Here is a 15,900-nt window from a genome sequence, read left to right as displayed (position 1 = left end):
CTCTCCAAAAGAATGTCATCAAATGAAGATTTCTCTTGAATGTAGTTGTACTCTATGTAAAATTGTATTTTCTACTCTCCAGAGGCAAATTGCTTGCAATATTGGTACGGATATCATGCAAAAAATCCTATCTAGATTTGTGTTTCACTGTTGCTATGTTTCATAAATTATGGATCTCCAATTAGGTAACTAAATTCTAATTCACATACATTGAGAGTAGTTCAATCGACTAAATCACTAATACAATTCTCTTTGCTTGGCGTTCCTATTGTAAAAGGTATATTCTATCTGAAATCAGTTTGAAATCAGGAAAATAGCCCTGACTCACTACTGCGCTCCTATTATAGAGCAAAAATGACGCAGGCATCTAATAGTCTCTTAGTAACTCTACTAATTATCATAGTTATTGTTATCATTTTAACAAAATTAATCACAACCGCGTTCATTCTCTCCCCTATGGGGAACCGAACACGCGTCCAACTAATCGATGTTTGGTATTTGGCGCTCGGTTTTGGAACTCACCTCAGTCTGCAACACTGCTCAGTACTGCTCGTTGCGGTACGTGCGGAAGAAACGGATTACGATTTCCGGCAGGTTCGGTGCCCGGCAGATGTACCGATGGCCGTAGTGGCTGGTCTTCTCGAATCGGTGGAACTCGATGGGGCCCCACGATTTGCCACGGGTGTCTAGGGCGGTGCGGTAGAGCTGCGGATGGAAAAAAAATACGTCCCATGTAATAGAATGGTTGCATGTTGAGATACGCACACGACAGCCTGAAATTCCTCAATTTCCACTATATAGTGGTGTGGAGGTAAGTCAACCTCTGGGATAATCGAGAATAATCACGGTCGGACCTTTGTAACGTGAACCCTTGGAAAACTGCCAAAAAGGGACGCAGACGTGTCTATTCTGCGCAACTATTGAGAAACGAAAAATAAAAACTAATCGACCACATTCTATTCAAAGGTAAATTCTTACACTACATCACGAACATCACTTCCGTCATACAATCATGGCAGCCAGTTAGCGTCGGACGGCGGAACCATAGGGGCACGGGTCAAGAAGACTAGGACTGCTTTTACGAGTTTACGAAATACCGGTCTGTGCCTTTAAATTATTCTAATCAGCTCGTAATTCCGTTCCCGCAAGACAAGACGTTCCTAATTCCTTTCTATAGGTTTGGATGATGGATTCCAAAAATTCCGTTCGTGAGAAAATAATCTATGAGCAACAAAATGTACATGAATTACGGATAGTATTAAGGTGGTTATACAACAAAGCCACAAATCAGCCATCTTGGAAACCACGTGCTTTTTCTAGTGATTTTTCAAGAGCACGAATTGAGAGAACCACAACGCCCATGGGGTTGAAACATCCGTAGATCGTTTGCTTACTTTTGCTAAACAATCGACTTTATTTTCAGCATTATACGAACATTGTTACGCTAGATTTGTACTTTTGATAATACGAGTAGAAAACGTGTGGTGAATTCGGAATTCACCACATGGCTTGATTGTATAATCACCTTAAACAGCTCGCTCCGGTACACTTTGTTGCTCAGCTGCTTTCTTTCGGCCTTTTGTGATTCGGCCTTATGTGGTTTCAGCCTTTTGTGATTCGGCCTTATGTGGTTTCAGCTTTTTGTCATTCGGCCTTTTGTGCTTTGGGCCTTTTGTGGTTTCGGCCTTTTGTGCTTTCAGCCTTTTTTGCTTTTGGCCATTTGAAATTCGGACTTTCGTGATTCGGCCTTTTGTGATTCGGTCTTTAGTAGTAGACCCATACCATTAAAGCTTAAAATAATTTTCTTATCAAATTACAATTTTTTCTCTCATAAATTACTTAAGAAATTCATTTGGAAACACCAGAGTGTAGGCTAGGTGTACCAGTTGTGGCTATAGCACCAGTTGTCGCAAGTTAGCAACGGAGCTAGCCGATGGGCGCTAGAAAAATGCTGACGATTCCGTCGCATCGAATTGGCAACGGAAGCCGCCAGAACGAGGGCATCGGAATCTGCTGACGACACTTGACGACGACGTTGGAGCGGACGGCAACCAACTGGAATGCGACCCAACAGTGCGACGACGGAAAAGTGCAAGTGCAAGGCTTTTGAGGTTTGATTAATTTTAGTTATTGAATAAACGTTAGTTCGATTTCGGCTCGTGAACGTGTAGGTTGTTCTTTTTTAAAAAGAAATCCCGGCGCGGAAAATTTTAACTGGAGGCTCCGGCGAGATCCACTGAGTGCTGGGAAGTGTATAAGTGTTTGTTTCCAAAGTGTGAAAATCTTCAGATTGGTCCCTAGAGCCAAGCACTAAATAGTGCCAAATTCTAAACAGTGATAAAAATTATCAAAGTGGTTCCAAGAGCCACACACAGTGAAGCAACACGAAGCGAGAAGGAGGACACAGAGGATCAATTCATCCCGATCGATACGAGGGCCCGGAGTAGCGAAAGCAGCACTAACGGAAGCAGCGGAGCAAAACGGATCAACCCAACATATCTGCCTCTTCTCCCCCGACCTCGGTGGACAGCCAACAGAAGACCGGATTACATCAAATGCCGGCCAGACCCAGGACATGGTCCTTTATGTAAGTCATTTTTAATATTATCTCTATTTTTTAAAGTGAATTAAGTGATACAAGGAGTGATTTGCTAATAATTTGATTCAGTTAGATTTTTGTGATTTGTGAATAACTTGATTTAATTAGATAAATTGTATTTGACACAAAAAGTGATTTGCTAATAACCTGATTCAATTATACCAAAAGTTATTTGTGAATTATTTGATTTGATTATATTATTTTTTTTGATTGTGACAAGTGAAATAATTAACCTGTGAAAATCTTAAAAAATGGCACACGCTGCTAACAATAATGATGTAGATGCAGAACCAGTTGGAGAGATGCCGTTGAGTATGCAACAATTCATGGAATTGGGGAGATTACCGGATTTTGTTCGTGATCTCCAACCTTTTGATGGTCGACCAACTGAATTGATTAATTGGTTAGCCGACGTGCAAGGTATTTGACTTGTTTCGAGGAAACGGTGCATCTGATGCACAACTTGAATTAATCGGACGTTGTGTCCGAAGGAAAATTAGGGGAGAAGCTGCCGACATTCTAAACGCTAACAACATAATGCACAATTGGAACCAAATCAAGAGTACTCTTCTTCTCTATTATAGAGACAAAAGAGATTTGAAAACTCTTGATTTTGAATTAACTTCAATCAAGAAGAGCACTCAGGAAAGCCTAGGTAGCTACTACTCTAGGGTGAATGATTTGCTCTCATCGATAATCGCTCAGGTTCAAACGGAACCAAAATGTTTCCAAAAAAACGCCAACTCCCATATTGACTACTTTAGGGAGAAAGCAATCGATTCCTTCATCAGGGGCTTGGATAAACCCCTATGCCATCTTCTGAAAACATTCAATCCAAAAACCTTGAACCACGCCTACCAATTTTGCCTTGAATATTTCAATATGGACACACGGTCTGCTCCATATAGCAAAGAACATTCATCTTATATTCCACGACCAAGAGATCTTGAGCCCCCTAGACTCCCTCCGAGAAAACAGGTTCTTCATCCCATACCTCAAAAACATCAACCATTCTTCAATCAATCCCACCCATCCTAACCAAGATTTCCTAACACTTCTTTCAATCAACCATTTTTCAATCAATCCCACCCATCCCAACCAAGATTTCCGAACACTTCTTTCTATCAACCTCACTCTTTTCAACAATCAAGAGCTCAAACCAATTCATTTCATCAACCCCATAGACCTCTGCCTAAGCCGGAACACATGAAAGTGGACCCGAGCATTAGGTCCAGAAACATTAACTATACGAACAGACCCCAAATGGGAATTAAATCCACCGGGAAATAAATTATCCACCTTTTAATCATCCCCAAAATTTCAAACGGATGGCCCATCCATTGGAATACAAAAGAATATGCGATTGTTATGATTGCTATGACCAAGGCTACGAGTCAGATTTCAATCAAATACATCCCGATTTATACTTTCAAAATGAACCTTCGGAAGACCAACTCCAACCAGATCCTCATGAGGAACTGACTGCTGAAGAGCTTCCCACTATTAGGGAAGAGGATGAGCCTCAGCCATCTACTTCAACTCAAACTATTTTTTTAGAATGGAAGCCGAGTTGGTAACTCCAACTCTTCCATACACCCAAAAAACAGATCTTACAATTATTGTATAAAAACGTGGCATATACAAATCTGTAAGATTTTTATACAGAAATTGTATTAAAATATTACAAATCTGTATAATTTCAATACAACGATTGTATTAAAATCTTCCAAAAATTGTATATGCCCAATTATTATACAGTTTCTGTAAGGTTCTTATGCAGAACTGTATTAAAATCTGCCATCCGCTGGTTGGGTGTATATATCCCTAAAAACTAATATGTATTGGAGAGTTTCCTTTTCTGATAGACACAGGAGCCAACATTAACGTCATTGAACCAAAGTTAGCTTAAAAATACAAAGGGGCTAGACCCTATGACTTCAAAGCAGACGAAATTTCTAGTGCCAGTGGAAAATTCGGAGCTACATCTGCTATTGACATTGCGTTTTTCTATCCAAAAATAAATCACAATGCTCAATTTTTGCTTCATAAATTTCACCCGTTTTTCAAAGGCATTATCGGAACAGGTATCCTTCAGTCTCTGAACGCAATAGTTGACCTGCAAAATAATGTTTTGCATTTGAAAAAAGATAATGAATCATTTCACGATATAATCCTGTAAATCCCACTTCGAATAATTTATTTCGGATTTCTCATTTGTCGAACGACGAAAGAGAAAAACTTTATAAAATTTTAAAGGCTCATAACGAAGTTTTTCATCATCCAAATACGAAACTTACCTGCGGTACGACAGTTGAATGTTGTATAAATACCACTGATGATATACCTATTCATCAGAAGGTTTATCCCTATCCTGCAGCCTATACCGACGAAGTTCGGAAACAAGTCGATAAGCTTTTGGCTGATGGTATAATCAGACCTTCTCGTTCGGCTTGGACATCACCAGTATGGATAGTGCCAAAAAAGGCAGACGCATCTGGTGAAAAAAAAAATCAGAATGGTCATCGATTACAGAAAACTGAATGAAAAGACAGTTTCTGACCGATACCCTATGCCTGAAATTGGTTATGTAATTGACCAATTGAAAGGGCAAAAGTACTTTTCCACATTAGATCTTGCTTCTGGTTTCCATCAGATCCGGATGAAAGCCAGCGACATTGAAAAAACTGCATTTTCCATTAATAATGGCAAATATGCATTTACAAGAATGCCATTTGGGTTAAAAAACGCGCCCGCTACTTTCCAAAGGGCAATTGACGATGTTCTAAGAAAACATATTGGAAAAATCTGCTACGTTTACATCGATGATGTAATCGTCTTTGGAAAAGATCTGGAGGAGCATTTAAAAAATTTAGCAACTATCTTCAAAACTTTGGACAATGCTGGATTGAAAATCCAGCTCGATAAATCCGAGTTCCTCCATCAAGAGGTTGAATTCCTGGGCTATATAATAAGCTCAAATTGGATTATATCTAACCAAAAGAAAATTGAAGCTATTAACCAGTTTCCAGAACCCAAAAATCTAAAAGAACTTCGAGGGTTTTTAGGAATGATGGGTTACTATCGCAGATTTGTTGCAAAAAAATTGCAATACCCTTGACAAACCTTCTAAGGGGGGAGAGAAACCCTGCTTCCAATAAAAAATATCACTTAATGGTACCGTCAACTGGGGGAAGATGATCATTTTTAAGACAAAACATGCAATAACAATGGGTGTTTACATTTTAAATCGAAACAAATATATACAAAACATGTAACTGCTATACGTTGCAATAATCAACAACTTTAGTTTTCTGAAATGCATTCGCATTTATTAAAATAAATTAAATTATCACTCATTTTTTGAGTAATCTGGTTTGGGGTGAAGTTGATCAAGACAGCTCTACTAAAATAATTATGACCTAGTAGTCAAAATACACTAGGTTATTCGTATGAATGTTGAATTTACTACGCAAAGAAGTCTACGAAATCAATATTTGAAACGAAAATAGCGTCATTTATGACTATATCTCTCTTTCTTCCACAAAATACATTTTCATGATTATAATCGAAAAACTCGGATTTCTACCTAGCGGTAACATTACTTGAACGGAGAATATTGTTGACTACCGTTTCATAAAAAAATTTGGCACTTTTGACTGACACATCAAATGATCATCTTCACCTCAATGATCATCTTCCCCCCAGATGACGGTAATGAAAAATAGTGTTTTCAAAAGATGAAAAGCTTGCTATCATCCTCCGACATTCTCATCTACCCAGATTTCAATAAACCTTTCATTCTCACAAACGATGCCTCCGATTAAGCAGTCGGTGCCGTCTTGTCTCAAGGTGAATTAGATAAAGACAAGCCCATACATTTTGCGTCCAGAACCCTATCACAAACAGAAGAAGGATGCTCAGTGCCAGAGAAAGAAATGTTAGCGATTTACTGGGCACTTCAAACCTTTAGAAATTATCTATATGGGGCTAAATTCAAAATACTTACTGATCATCAGCCCCTGACATTCGCTTCATCGCCCAAGAACACTAAAGCTAAACTTAAGCGATGGAAATCGTACCTAGAGGAGCATGATTATGAAATTATTTATAAACCTGGGAAATCCAATGTAGTGGCCGACGCTTTGAGTAGAATGGTTTGTTCTATGACAGCAACTCAACATTCTGCTGATATCAGCGATGACTTTTATATTGAATCCACAGAAGCTCCTTTAAACGGTTTTAAGCATCAAGTCATCTTAAGTGAAGGTCCGGATAAAGTAACAGTGAAAAATCCATTTCCTAGCTACACAAGGGTTGAGATTTCGCTATCTAATACTAACGATGATTCTATTTTACAGATTTTATAAAAACATTTCGATCTTTCCAAAGTTAACGGATTATTAACGACCGAACCTTTGATGGGCAAAATTCAAGAAGTCTATAAAAAACATTTTGGTGCAAAAAGGTCATTAAAAATCCGTTTTAGTCAATCGATCCTACAAGACATACAACAGGAGGACGAACAATGGAACGTCATCCGACAGGAGCATTACAGAGCACACCGTGGTGCTGAAGAGAATAAATTACAACTTTTGAGGAAGTTTTACTTTCCAAAACTTGCTCAAAAGGTAAAGGATTTCGTGACAAACTGCAAAATTTGTCATGAGAATAAATATAATCGAAATCCAATCAAATACCCACTTCAAGAAACCCCAATCCCGAATGCTCCTTTCAAAATTGCTCATATAGATATCCTTTTCCTCGAAAACGACCATTTTCTCACCTATATCGACAAATTTTCCAAATTTGCCCAAATCAAACACATTGAATCTAGAGCTGCAGTCGATATAGTCCCTGTCGTTAAAGACTTCCTCCTAAAATACAATCCCCCTGAAACTTTAGTCATGGATGGTGAAAAATCATTTATGACCGGAGATCTGGTAAACTTCTACAATACACATCGTATCGAACCATACGTTACGGCAACAGGACGTAGCGAGATGAATGGTATTGTGGAGCGTTTCCACTCTACAATTTTGGAAATTTACAGAACCACAAAACATGAAAATCCTGGAAAACCCGTCACTGATCTACTCCTTTTGTCACTAAACAAATATAATTCCTCCATCCATAGTGCTACTAAACACACCCCTCTCGAAATCATACTTCCATCTCCTAGAACTCCTGAAATCATAGAGAAAGTTTTCAAAAACCTTACAGTAAAACAAAAGAAAGATTTAGAATTTCACAATAAATCCAAGAAACATGTAGAAATTCAATCCAATCAGGAAGTGTATGAAAATGCACGACAAAGAATCAAACATAAACCCTGTTTTAGGAAAAACAAAGTTAAAGAAGTTAATAAAAGTACCGTCATTATGGATGATGGAAGGAGAGTACACAAAAATGATGTTAAAATCAGGAAAATCTAATAATCCCTAATCCTTATCCTTTCTTCCTACAGAATTTTAATATTTTTAAATTTAGTAATAGGTAACTCGATAGAAGTTAGGAGAATTGATCACTTGCCAATAATCATCTTCCAGTCAGGTTTAGCAAGAATCCAAATAGCTTCTCATTATTATGTTCACCATTTTAATATCACTTCATTGAAATTTCATGTAGAGAATCTCAGAAATCAATTTGATCAGTTAAAAGGTAATCAGTTTACACCACTGTCGATTCAGAAATTCGAGGAAATTCAGCAAACACTAAACAACTAAGCTCCCTTCAGGAGACTGGTTGGAAATTTATAGCATGAAGCCCAGACGCTAATGACTTGAATATTATAAACTCCTCAAATAATGAGCTTGTATACAACAACAATCAACAGATTAGAATTAATAGGGAACTTAATTTACAGATGAAAGAATTAGTTTTCAAAACAAAAGATGCAATTGAACTGTCAAACTCCAAATCATTGGAAATCTATTCAATAAATATTTTTCTAAATCTTAAATTTTTAGCAGAGAAATTTACTCAAATTGTTGAAAGTATAGCCCTTGCAAAAGTAGGAATTTTGAATGAGAAAGTACTAAGTCAAAATGAAATTGAGATTTTGTATCAAGATCTATCTAAACAAAATATCTCACTTCATAATGCCTTGGAAGCACTCAATTTCGCTGAAACAACAGTCGCCACCAACAGCAAGGAACTGACTCTACTGATAAAAACTCCTATCTTAGACAAGAGGATTTTCAACAAGATTCACGTCTTCCCTGTCACAGCTAGTCATAAACAGATCCACCTGGCTAAAATGAACTATTTGCATCATGAAACTGGTAATTACATTGTGGGCTCTTTAGAGACAATCATATACAAAGCCCATGAAACAGAATTCGACAATTCCGGATGTGTACCAAAACTTCTCTCGGGACAACAAGCAAGCTGCAATTACACCATGAATCCACCTGAAGATGAAATCATTATTATAAATGATGAAAACGTCATAATGAACTCCGACAGGAATATTTCATTCTCATCAAATTGTGGAATCAGCAACCGTACGTTATCTGGAACATTTTTGATATCGTTTCACGACTGTGCGGTAACCATCAACAACATCACCTATTCCAATATGATTCGGAATATGGCTGGAAGTCCAATACAGCTTCCATTGAATGGTCTTACAATACAAAAACAGTTCACAATAGCAAACCTAAGCTTGGAACATCTACATAGTTTGCATCTGTAAATGAGAAAGGAAATGGAATACATTCGATTGAACAACACCAGCATCCAGTGGCCTTCCTGGCCCGTTTTTGGAGGAATCATCTCCCTCCCCTGCACGATAATCGGTATTGCGATTCTTTTGAAAATTTTCTCCCACAGATCAGCCACTGTAAAGATACAAGCATCTAATATCACAGCCCCACAGGACCCAGTGGTCGACATTCAACCCAGGATAAGATCTTTGACTCTAATGGACGTGATTCGGACGGACCCTCATCTCTCAGGAAGGGACGAGTTAGCAACGGAGCTAGCCGATGGGCGCTAGAAAAATGCTGACGACCCCGTCGCATCGAATTGGCAACGGAAGCCGCCAGAACGAGGGCATCGGAATCTGCTGACGACACTTGACGACGACGTTGGAGCGGACGGCAACCAACTGGAATGCGACCCAACAGTGCGACGACGGAAAAGTGCAAGTGCAAGGCTTTTGAGGTTTGATTAATTTTAGTTATTGAATAAACGTTAGTTCGATTTCGGCTCGTGAACGTGTAGGTTGTTCTTTTTTTTAAAAGAAATCCCGGCGCGGAAAATTTTAACTCGCACTAGTTCTTTATATGCCAAATGACCAATCAAATCACCGCAAACCAAGTTCATATCGATAAAGCATATTCATATGATACGATAACACCTTTGATTTCCTCCAAAACAAGCAAAGCATAATTGTAAAAATTGATTTTGCTTAATTTTTAACGTCCTTTGCACCAGTTGTCGCACTAATGGTCCCAATTTGCCCAGTCCCATAAGAAAACAATGGGATTCGCCAAATAAGGAACCAAAATTACGAATAGTGCCACAACTGGTACATCGTACATGCGTTCCTATTATGGATTAATCAATTTTGAGGATATTAACAAATTTTATTTTGGTTTTTACAGCTGTTCTAAGGAGCAGGAAGTAAAACCTTTCGCTTGATATATAAAGTCCACCCACATGCCTTTTACTTATTTTTTTAAAAAAATAGTTGTTTTTATGTATAGCGACAATTGGTACACCGACCCTATGTAATTAAGAGTGGTGACACTGTCAGAATTGGAACAAAATTCACCTGTCATTCCCATACAAAATCGTGTCTTAACGAGCAGGAGACCTGTCAAATGCGGCACATGTTGGCACTCTTGATTACATAGACTCTGGGGAGCGTCCACAAATTACGTAACGCTTAGAGGGGGGAGGGGGGGTTGAGTGAAGTGTGACGGGCCATACAAAATTTTCAGATGTTTCATACAAAAAGTGTGACATAGGGGGGAGGGGAGGTTGAAAATGCCCAATTTTTGCGTTACGTAATTAATGGATCTTCCCCTGGGGAATACCTCCAGGAATTCTTTTGCAATTTCACCCAGAGATTGCGTCAGTGATGTTATGGAATAAAGCTGTCTGTTTTATAAGATTTTACAGTCAGATTTAATTCGGAAGTTAGAAACTGCTAGCTCTTTTGCAGCTCCAGTGACCCGTTTTAGACTGCGTGGTATTTCATAACCAGTCCAATGTCACTTTTGCTTACAATAATCCCCACCTGTCATTTAAAATATTCACAGTGAAATGTTCAACCACGCTTAACAAGATTTGAACTGTTTATTTCAAATGGGGCAAGATGGGCACCCCATTTTGAAATAATCAAATGATACATACAATACTAAAACTCTTTTGGACAACCTACAATTATGATTTACTGTGCGCTGAATCTGTTGAGTAACGTAATTTATCAAATTTACTGAAATTTAATACTGATTTTTGTTATACAATGTGATTTTTGATACCATATCAATGAAAAATCATAACTTATCGATCCCAAAAACAGGTAAGTCAAATTTATCGGGATAACCGTTCTTTTCGAAATTCGCGTCTAGTCTAGATGTGAGATAAGATGCAACAGAAAAGAACTGCTGTTTTGTAATTTATAAAAGCATGCTTGCTGAGAAGGTGTTAAGTATCATTCTTAGGGTGCTCATTTTTCCCCGTCATACCCTACAATCTCTTCTGATTTCAACCATTAGATACAAGCAATTTTGGAATGCACTACCGTCTGTTTAACAAGAAACTATAAGCATTCAAATATATGTATTTTTCCAGACAGTCAAGCAGCATTAACTGCCTTGGCATCGTTCACGTGTACCTCAAAATTGGTATGGGAGTGCGTTAGTTTACTACAACAGTTGTCTAGTAGATATACAGTTAATCTGTACTGGGTGCTTGAACACTGTGGAATTAATGGAAATGAGAATGCAGATGAGTTGGCCAGGGCAGGATCATCTCAACAATTTCTAGGAAAAGAGCCATTTTGTGGAGTATCCTCAAGATCTATCAAAATGGAACTCAGGAACTGGGAAAAAAATATGATAAATATGAACTGGAATAATTCCACAATGGCCCGTCAAGCTAAAAGATTCTTAACATTAAATGCGTTAAACACACAAAAGCTTCTCGCTTTGTCAAAAAAAGATCTGTGTACTTATACAGGTTTAATAACAGGACATTGCCCGGCGAAATATCATTTATAACTAACGAAGAAGGTCGAAGATGGTGTTTGGCGTTTTTGTAATGAGGACTGTGAGACCTCTGAGCATTTATTATGCAGTTGTGTTGCACTTATCAACAGAAGAATCAAGTTCTTTGATAAGTGTATCTTACAGCCATCTAAAATATGGTCTTTTTCTCCATATATGGTGGTGCGGTTCATACGTCACATCTTTCCATGCTGGGATAATACCTAAAATCATGTGTTGAAAGTCACTTCTCATAGTACTTATCACCTTGAACAAGTAAATATTAAACGGTTGGTATATCACAATAGATCTAAAAAATGGTCGCAATGATAATCACCCAACAGAAAAAAAAAACCGTTAGAAGTAATCGATGTATCACAGACAAAAATAAATAAACCTTCGCGGTTTCCACACAGCCTCTTTAAAAAATATAAAATTTATCCTTACAAATGTGTGACAGTCTTTAAATTATTGTTGTTATTTATACACGATGGATTTTACAGAGTGTTGTCTAAAATCGAGGTAAAAAAGTATTCGGGGGAAATTGATCCCTTTCTATGAACTTGCTTTGGTAAAAATAGAATGGTGCTCTTTAATTTTTTAAATATTTTTCTCCAAAACACGCAGAATGTTCGACTTGCTGTGCGTATTCACGAACAATTTTTGTTATAGATTTCGACAGCGCATGCAATCTTAGAACTTAGACAGACTTGATTCACTTTCTATAACAACGCAATAACGCCAAATATTTATATGGGAGACTAATGAGGGATGTCCCCATACCTAGACAACAACATGCGCACGTTTTTTATGACAATCAACGAATTCCAAAGTGCACAACCGAACTCCTAATAATTCAGCCGAAATCTATATAAAAATTTATTCAATCATCGTATAATGTTCTGTGTAATTGATCTTTAACATATTATCTGCCTTTGTTGCAATTCTGAGCTGAATCGGGCATACCGAACCAATTTCCTGAACGAAAGAGTGGTCGAGGTGTATTATTTTCCTATACATTTTGGCAGTGATGAACTTTGTAAAAACTTAAAAATCACTCTAATAAAGTATTTAAAAAAATACATTTTGGCTGAAACCACCATACAAACTTAAAATCAAATGCGCCAAATTGAGCTGAAATTTTTCAGAGATTGATTTTCTCATTCAAAGGCACAAACCTGGGCACTATGGGGAATTCTCATACAAATAGGCGGCCAAAAATATTTTTTCAATGAAAACTGTTTCTACGCAACATATATTATGTGAAGGAATATTTAAGAACCTTTTTAACCCTTTAAGGGCCATCGTTAACTCTCAAAAAATGTAACCCGCGAAAAAAAATTTTTTTTCAATTTTTCGGAGCAATTTTTTTTTGTTTCCAATACAGCATGCATGAAATAGCAAATAACTATATTTCTAATTTTTTTTTATACTATTTTTAATGTTGTTCATTTTCTAATCATTACGATGTATAGAGAATGAAAACCACAATTTTCAAGAAAACTTTGATAGCAGCGTTCTCATAAAAGCGCAAATATGCGCAAGCAAATCACTCACTAAAAAGTGGAACTAGAGTTATATTTCAATCCCCCATTCACAGATTAGGGGACATGTGGGGACATTAGGTTTTGCGGGACCATTTTATAGCAAAAATTATGATAATTAAAGTTTTTCTTCTACAACTTTTTGATAACAATCTTCGCGTGCAAAACAAATCAAACTATCGAAAAGCTAAGGTTTGGAATGATATATAAAACCTTATATTTGGAGAAAAATTGATTTCATAACATACAAATCAATGTAAGGAATGATGTTTCATTTTCATCAGCTTTTTTCACTTCGCTAGCCCATATCTTTTGACTAAATAAACATAGTGCTTCAATATTTTCCGATTCTCTTATCTAGGGTATATACTTTCATATGATATATAAATTAGACAAATTGGAGATAGTAAATTTTCCGATTAATGGCCACCCCTTTCCCCATAGTGCTGGGTGCCCCGAAGATTTCGACAACTTTTTTTTTCTCCCCATACAAGGCTGGGCCACTCTAATGTGGAGTCGTTATTGTTTCTAAGTTGTATATGAACTTACCTTATAACCTAAATTGAACGGGACAACATGATCATCCTCAGCATGCAAAATCAACACCGGCTGTCTAAATTCTGCAATGTGCTGATCGGACTCAAAACGCAGTTCATTGGCATACATTGGACGTGATATTGTGTAGTCGAACCATGGAAGATGCCGATACAACTAAAAATAGAAATCCTTAATGCAAAGCTAGTTCCTTCGAAAAATGTTCAAAGATAATCGCTACCTTAGAAAACGGATGAGCACAAATCTCCTCCCGAATGTTATTGAAAGGGCTTTCTAGCACCACCGCTTTCGGGCCCGGCAAGCTCATGTCCGTCAAAAGCGATAGCAAATGCGTAGCCACCCCCGTCCCCAGCGAATGGCCCCACAGGTAAATTGGATTTTTACTAATACTGGTTATATACTGATACACGGCCAAGGCGTCGTACACGACGCCCCGCTCGGTTGGGGAAATGCTAGCCGAATCCCCGTATCCTCGATAGTCCAGGGTCACCACGTGATAATTGAGACTTCGCAGCAACTTGTACAGCTCCACCCGGTGAGAAGCCCCCCGTGAGGCAGTGTTTCCATGCAGATACAGCACGATATCATTGGTGGTGGCTCGGAGAGTCTCCTCAAACAAATCCTTCTGGGTGGATTCATCGTCCAAGTTCAGGTTTGAGCGGTGCAAAATCCGCTCGATTCCACGATACTGTGTGGTATCTTCGCTAACTAATGCGTCCACTTTGTCCCGCACATCCTCCGGTGCTGTCATGTTAGATAGAGTAGGCTGAAAAATATGATAACGAGAACAAAGTTTACTGAATGATTTATATCAAAATAGTCACGACTTGTCGGATTATTGTTAAAAGAAGTTGAATAGAATTTTATAGTTATATACTTCGCTATTCGATAACTTTCACTGTGATGCTGTACAATATTTTTAGTATTCCCATCTGCTGAGACTCAGTCTCAGTTCCTGAATTAAATTAAAAAGAAAATGCTTAGCCACCAATCAAACCAGTGCGTTGAAAAAATTTTTTTCCAAAAAAGCAATGTCTATCAAAAGTTATATTGCTTTACGAGTCACAAGTAACGGATCATTCGAAAAAAAAAATCTGACACATTTGAGTTTAATTTTAGTTGCAAATCAAGGTCGTTTCAAGTTCAATATTTTTGCAGTTTCCTATAAAAAATATCTTGTTGGCAAAGCAATTGCTTTTATCAAAATCATTTTGACTTTCGTTGCAGTGCAGAAGCTCAATGTCATTATTCAATTCACAATTATCACAGAGATCGAGTAATTCTTATTTTTGTTATTTATGGTACATACATATATCCGTGCACGAGACTGGTCTCGCTCTAGATTCTCCGCGTGAAATTTTGCATTCAGACATTATTTTGCGCATATGTTTCTGTCTGTTCACGTTAAACGTGCTATTCGTAACGACAACGATAAAGTGACACAAAATGAAAACATCTGCAACGTACCCAGAGAATGAGAAAAAAGAACAAAAAAAAAACATGTTTGCAAATTTACCGGACAACATGTGAACGGGAATTAAGCCCAATTGCCTCAATTGTAGAGCACGCCTTATCAGCTAAGCTTACCTCGTTAATTTGCAGTTCCTTCCAGAAACGCCGCACCAGATCATTGGGAAGCACGTGCCATACCGCAACACCCACATCGACGTCGTCTTCCTGGTCCCGATAAGTGACGATGAAATTTCGCGTCGCGTACAAACCGCTTTTCTCCGGTCGTTTGAGATCAACATTCGGCGGGTAGGAAACTAAAATTACGGGATAAATGAATTATTCAATTTTGCCACCCAAACAGAAATTGTACTCACTGAATGTGAGGAATAGGATGTTTTTCTGCAGGGCAAACGAGAATTTAAATATCAATGGCAGCACGATGAAAATGATCACAAACACCAGGATGCAGATCTTGCACGTCGTTAAACCGATTCTGCAACGAGAGATACCGAAAAGAGAGAACAATTTACAAAGT

At 37.9% G+C, this 15,900-nt stretch overlaps 1 protein-coding gene and 1 pseudogene across 3 annotated transcripts in view; one reads left to right on the top strand and one right to left on the bottom strand.

Moving 5' to 3' along the window:
* Window positions 1-29: 29 nt before the first annotated feature.
* LOC134204745 (lysophosphatidylserine lipase ABHD12-like) overlaps window positions 30-15,900 on the bottom strand; it is a 46,113-nt gene continuing 30,242 nt past the window's right edge. For all 3 annotated transcript variants that reach the window (XM_062679566.1, XM_062679563.1, XM_062679565.1), the window contains 5 exons: window positions 15,740-15,858; window positions 15,501-15,679; window positions 14,134-14,679; window positions 13,908-14,069; window positions 30-705 (listed from right to left, as the gene is read on the bottom strand). In XM_062679566.1, coding sequence (XP_062535550.1) covers window positions 541-705; window positions 13,908-14,069; window positions 14,134-14,679; window positions 15,501-15,679; window positions 15,740-15,858 — 1,171 coding nt within the window. In that variant the 3' untranslated portion in view covers window positions 30-540. The remainder of the gene's footprint in view (window positions 706-13,907; window positions 14,070-14,133; window positions 14,680-15,500; window positions 15,680-15,739; window positions 15,859-15,900) is intronic.
* On the top strand, window positions 8,053-9,802 carry LOC134204747 (uncharacterized; annotated as a pseudogene).

This window comes from Armigeres subalbatus, unplaced genomic scaffold (assembly GCF_024139115.2).
Source record: "Armigeres subalbatus isolate Guangzhou_Male unplaced genomic scaffold, GZ_Asu_2 Contig857, whole genome shotgun sequence".
In the NCBI taxonomy this organism is placed as follows: domain Eukaryota; kingdom Metazoa; phylum Arthropoda; class Insecta; order Diptera; family Culicidae; genus Armigeres; species Armigeres subalbatus.
Note: the sequence above shows the minus strand (reverse complement) of the source record. Positions and strands in the feature narration are given on the sequence as shown.